Below are 5,964 nucleotides of genomic sequence, written 5' to 3'. Positions count from 1 at the left end.
ATTAATTTTGAAGTAGCGGTTTGCATGTATAGACGCTATTAAAGTTAATTTGAAATAACGGCTGTTATTTCAAATTAACTTTGCAGTGTAGACATACCCTAACATCCTCGGCCATGAAGACTGAAGCAAACAATTCATTTAATTTCTCCACAACAGCTTTATCGACTTTGGGGGCTCCTTTGGCATCTCGATCATACAGGGGCCCCACTGGTTGTTTAGCCAGCTTCCTGTTTCCATTTTGCTATTACTTTTTGAGTTTTTGGCGAGCTGTTCTTCAACCTCCTTTTTGGCTTTTATTACATTTTTACACTTAATTTGGCAGTGTTTATGCCCCTTTCCACTTCCCTCACTAGGATTTAACTTCCGCTTTGTAGACAATGCCTTTTTCTCTCTCACTGCTTCATTTACCTGGTTAAGCCCTGTTGGCACTTTTTTGGTTCCGTGTTTTTTAATTTGGGGTTCACATTGAAGCTGGGCCTCTATTATGGTGTCTTTGAAAAATATCCATAAAGCTTGCGGGGATTTTACTTGTGAGACAGTACCTTTCAATTTATCTACGTCACATGGCATCTCCCTGGTGGAGCCCAATTAGAACCCAGGCGTCCTGAACCCGCATCATCACCTTTCACCTCTCGCCCTGCACTGGTCAGGAAAGGGGCAGGTTAGATTTCAATTTAAGTGATCTTGGGCGATAAAAGGTTGGGGACCGCACTACCATACATGGTACTAGGAGCACTAAATGAAGCACGTCAGTGTTATCCCTGCAATGAACAGCACCAAAGCATCTAGTGGCTCCCTTACGCTGCCCAGACTGGTCAGCCCAGACACCCAGCTGCATGTGCATCATCTCTCTGGGCTCTGCTGGGTCCCTCCCCCCCAGTGCCAATCTGCTTCCTTGGCTGGCACAGGTAAGAGCCTGCTCATCTCTCTCTGGCCTGGCCTGTAAACTGCCCTCCGACATCCGTCCCTACTTGGTACTTTTCCCAATTTGCAATAAAAGTGAAAACTCGGCCTGTCCCAGGGGTACGACATTGGCACCCGTATTTCTGCGCTGTCACTGGCGGCAAGGCCTTCAGAGCTGGGGCTAGGGAACTGAACCCTTCTCCCCTCCTCTGACAGTGTCTTTGAAATATGGCACCTCTAGCTCTTGCAGCCCCCCATACAATAGCCTAGTCATCCCCCTTGGTGGGGACCTGTTCGAGAAACACTGTTTTAGAGAACAGAAATCGCCCCCCTGCTATAGAATGGGGCAGGAATGGCAGAGCAAGGCTCCTATTCGCCATTCAGTTCTACAGGGTGGATTTACTATGAGTCGTGTTTAGAAAACCCCTCTCACTTCTGACCCACGGGTTTGAGCCAAGCACTCTGTGAGCTGGCAAAACTCTGGCCTGTGATATCAGCCCAAGATCTTCCAGTCCCCAATCGCTCCCTTTCCTGCACTCTGAAATCTTTCATCTCTGGTTTGCACCTGGGCCCCCTTGACACAGAAATTTGCCTAAATTTCTAACCACCAACATAAGAACAGCCAGACTGGGTCAGACCAAGAGTCCGTCTAGCCCCGTGTCCTGTCTGCTGACAGTGGCCAATACCACATGCCCCAGAGGGAGGAAACACAACATGTGATCCTCATATGATCACTCCCCTGTCACCCATTTCCAGACAAACAGAGGCTAGGGACCCCATTCCTACCCTTCCTGGCTAATAGCCATTGATAGACCTAACCTCCATGAATCTACGCAGCTCTTTTTTGAACACTGTTCAAGTCCTAGTCTTCACCACATGCTCTGGCAAAGAGTTCCACAGTCCACTGAGTGAAGAAAAACTTCCTTTTGTTTTAAATCTGCTGCCCATTAATTTCATTTGGTGGTCCATAGATTTTATATTGTGGGAATAAGTAAATCACTTTTCCTTATTCACTTTTTCCACACCAGTCATGTTTTTACAGACCTCTATCATATCCCCACTTAGTCTCCTCTTTTCTAAGCTGAAAAGTCCAAGTCTTTTTAATCTCTCTTCATATGGGATCCGTTCCAAACGCTTCATCATTTTTATTGCTTTTCTGAACCTTTTCCAATGCCAATAGATCTTTTTTGAGATGAGGCAACCGCACCTGTACTGAGTATTCAAGATGTGGGTGTCTCGTGGTTTTATATAGAGACAATGAGATATTCTGTCCTCTTCTCTACCCATTTTTTAATTATTCTTAATATTTTCTTTGCTTTTTTGACTGCTGCTGCACACTGAGTGGATGTTTTCAGAGAACTATCCACAATGACTCCAAGATGTTTCTCTTTTTTCAAGTGGAGAATGAAGCTCCACAGTTCAACAGATAGTTGGGTGTTTCCCAATCTTGGTTTCTACACTGTTTGGTGGAAATCTCCCCCCACCTATTTTGTTCCAAACAGCTCTGCCCGAAGGGTAACATTGGCTAGCCAGGTGTTTTTAATAAGGGCCTGGCTGGCTTTTGTTCCATGACTGCCAAAGATTAGAGAGCTGTTTACTCAGCGAGTTCTTCGTCAACAAAACGGTTTTATTATCGATCCTTTCGTATGTCTTTGTAACGGCCCGGGGCAAAAGAGACCCACCAGCAACTGGTTCTTACTGAGCGATTATCTGCCATGGCTCTCAAAGCTGTTTACAAAACATAAGCAGTTATCTCAATACTAGAGGGGGGGAAACTGAGTCACAGAGAGATTAAAAGTGACTGAGTCACACCGTGACTGGGGAACAGAACCCACGAGTCCTGGCTCATAGCCCTGCCCAAATCAACCTCACTCCCCTTCCACAGCTAGAAGCCAGGAGTCCTGGGTCCAAACTCATCCCTTTCTAGCCCACCGGACCCCATTCCCCTCCCAGAGCAAGGGCTGTGGACAGGCAGGGCAGCTGTTCTCAGGGGTGCAGCCCTTGCCACTTCAGAAGTCCAGGTCCCGAGGCCCCCTCAAGTTCCGTCCACCGCGCTCCTTGTCCTGCACCCCCGACTCTCCTCCAGGCTCTTGCTGCTCCGGCACCTCCCCATCAGCCTCGGCCGGGGCCCCCAGGCGCCTGCGCTCCTCCTCGGTGAGGGGCTGCCCGTCCCGCAGCTTGTCCCGTAGCCGCTGGTGCTTTCCGATGCCCAGCTTGGGCAGGCCGCGGTCCAGCCCCTCCAGCAGGACGCAGGCCTTGCACAGGGGCTGGCTGGCCACGTAGCCGCAGCGCTGGCAGGTGCCGCGGGCCGGGAGACGGAGGTCGGAGCGCAACGACAGCCGCTCGCCCGAGTGGCCCAGGTCGGCCACGGCGCTCGGCCGGGCGGCCTCCAGGTCCTTGAGCAGGGTGCGAGCGTAGCCGCGGTAGGCCTGGGGGGCGTAGACGCACTCGGTGCTGAAGTAGTCCAGGCCCTGGAAGTAGGCATAGAGGACGATCTCCTTCTCATAGGCATGGCGCAGAGGCTTGCAGCGGGGCACAGCCCCCTCGCCCCCCGCTGTCCCGGCCCCTGCTCCCCGGCGCAGCCGGCCCACGTCGCCACGCAGGAAATTCATCAGCACTGTCTCGGCCACGTCGTCCGCGTTGTGCCCTGGTGGGGAGAGCAGAGGGGTCAGGGGCTCACTTCGGACCCTGCAATGACCCCTCCCCCACAGTACAGAGCCCCCCCCAAAATGGCACTCCCTTCCCTTAACACGCCCTCCTCCAGTACAGAGACCCCAAAACAAACCTCATAGCACCCCCTCCTTCAGCGCAGAGACCCCCACAAATAAGACCCAATGCCCCCTTCTGCCCAGCAGAGACCCCCACGTTGTCTCCACCCTTCTTCCCTCCCAAACCAGATCCTACAATTTCCCCTCCCTAGGCACAAAGCCACCCAAATCAGAGCCCACAGTAGCCCCCTCCACCCGCACAACTCAGACCCTACGCCCCACCCCACCTGTGGCGATCTTGTCGGCGCCCAGGAGCAGGGCACCACGGTCGAGGGCCTGGCGCCGGAAGACGCCGCAGAAGGTGCAGTTGTTGCGGGGGCCGAGGTGCCGGGCGATGCGGTCCATGCTCCAGCCATAGAGCTCGCGGTAGGAGATCACGTGCAGGGGCAGGCCGGAGCGGTGGTGGTGGCGGCGCACGGCAGCCAGGGAAGCGTCGCGGTAGCCAGCGATGCCCTCGTCCACGGAGAGCAGCACCAGGTGCAGGCCGTAGCCGTGGCGCTGGTTCAGGAGCTGCAGCAGGTGGGCCAGCACCGTGGAGTCTTTGCCGCCTGAGGCGCCGATGGCCACGGTCTCGCCAGGCCGGAAGAGCCGTCCGGCCACGATGGCCCGGTGAGTCTCCTCCTCGAAGGCCGCCAGGAAGCAGGCGCGGCACAGGGCATGACCCGTCCTGGGGCGCCGCAGGGCAGCCGGGCTGGTGCCGCAGGCAGAGCAGGTGGTTGGCATGGCGGGGGCTAGGCGAGATGGAGCAACGGTTAGAGGGGGAGCCCCCTGGGCCAACTGCCCCCCACTGAGCCCCCTCCAGCCCCCCCCACTGAGCCCCCTCCAGCCCCCACCTCACTCAGCCCCCCCACTGAGCCCCCTCCAGCCCCCGCCTCGCTCGGCCCCCTCCAGCCCCCCACTGAGCCCCCTCCAGCCCCCGCCTCGCTCAGCCCCCCCAGCCCCTCCACTGAGCCTCCCCCAGCCCCCGCCTCGCTCAGCCCCCCCAGCCCCTCCACTGAGCCTCCCCCAGCCCCCGCCTCGCTCAGCCCCCCCAGCCCACCGAGCCCCCTCCAGCCCCCGCCTCGCTCAGCCCCCTCCAGCCCCCGCCTCGCTCAGCCCCCCCAGCCCCTCCACTGAGCCTCCCCCAGCCCCCGCCTCGCTCAGCCCCCTCCAGCCCCCGCCTCGCTCAGCCCCCCCAGCCCCTCCACTGAGCCTCCCCCAGCCCCCGCCTCGCTCAGCCCCCCCAGCCCACCCACTGAGCCCCCTCCAGCCCCCGCCTCGCTCAGCCCCCTCCAGCCCCCGCCTCGCTCAGCCCCCTCCAGCCCCCGCCTCGCTCAGCCCCCCCAGCCCCTCCACTGAGCTCCTCCCCCCATCCCAACCTACCTCCTCCCCGCACAATCGCGTCCCAGCCCCGCCCCAGGGGGTGCACAAGCGGGGGGGGGGGGGGGAGACACGTGGCGGCCCGCGGGGGTGACTCACGCGCTGCCCCAGCAGAGGTCTCCGCTCTTGCCCGGGCCGCTGCACAGCTCGGCTCCCCAGAGTAGGTGGTCAACTCCCGGCGTGCACCGGGCCAGAGACTGCAACTCCCGGCACGCCCCTGCCTACAACTCCCAGCATGCACCGGGCCAGAGACTGCATTTCCCAGCGAGCAGCTGCACAAGAGCCCCTCCCCCGCATTGCTCCAGCCCCTCCCCCCGCCAGTCAATTCCCCCCCGCACCAGGCCGGGCCCTGCAGCCCGGGCTTCCTCCGCCCGCCCAGCCTCTTGCCCCAGCGCCAGAGGCCGGGTGGTGCCGAGGGAGGGGTGGGGTGGAACCAGGGAGAGCCAGCACTGGGGGGCACGTGGCAGTGGGCCTGCCCTGCCCAGACCCAGCACTGCAGCGCCCCCCCCTTAGTTAACACCTCCCCGTGCAATGCCCACAGGGTGTGGGGCAGGTTTACAGCTTGTGGCACCATGCTGCAGGGAGAGGGGCAGGGAGCTCGGGGGGTGGGGGGGGGGGGGTCAGTGCAGCCTTGCTGTGCAGATGGCAAGCTGTTGCTCCTCCCCAGGGGTAGCTGCATTTCATAGACTCATAGAATCTCGGGCCAAAAGAGACCTCGGGAGGACCTATTGCTCCATTCACAACATTGCCACTTTGTGCAGTACTGGGGAATTGGGACTGGCCCTCAAAGCAGCACAACACCCCCAAAGACCATGCTGGGGTATTGGGCTGGCCCTGACCACCCAGGAGCCACCACAGCAAGCACAAACCAACCCTAAACGAACAGTGCCTGGCTGCATTCAAGCTCCGGAAGAATCAGGCCTGGTGGGGGGTG

General features: G+C 58.6%; 1 protein-coding gene across 2 annotated transcripts; it reads right to left on the bottom strand.

The window, feature by feature from the left end:
- Positions 1-2,509: 2,509 nt before the first annotated feature.
- On the bottom strand, positions 2,510-5,339 carry CTU1 (cytosolic thiouridylase subunit 1). 2 transcript variants are annotated; one of them, XM_075908176.1, is made up of 3 exons: positions 5,034-5,339; positions 3,899-4,402; positions 2,510-3,550 (listed from the first exon to the last, which is right to left on the bottom strand). In XM_075908176.1, the coding sequence occupies exons 2-3, from the start codon at positions 4,392-4,394 to the stop codon at positions 2,913-2,915; spliced, it is 1,134 nt and encodes a 377-aa protein (XP_075764291.1). In that variant the 5' UTR covers positions 4,395-4,402; positions 5,034-5,339; the 3' UTR covers positions 2,510-2,912. The 2 variants fall into 2 exon arrangements, with proteins under 2 accessions (XP_075764291.1, XP_075764292.1); XM_075908177.1 differs by having other exon boundaries at positions 5,130-5,338.
- Positions 5,340-5,964: the final 625 nt, after the last annotated feature.

The sequence above is a fragment of the Pelodiscus sinensis genome, chromosome 24 (assembly GCF_049634645.1).
Source record: "Pelodiscus sinensis isolate JC-2024 chromosome 24, ASM4963464v1, whole genome shotgun sequence".
NCBI classification, from domain to species: Eukaryota; Metazoa; Chordata; order Testudines; family Trionychidae; genus Pelodiscus; species Pelodiscus sinensis.
The sequence above is the reverse complement of the archived record's forward strand: the minus strand, read 5'-3'. Positions and strand labels throughout refer to the sequence as shown.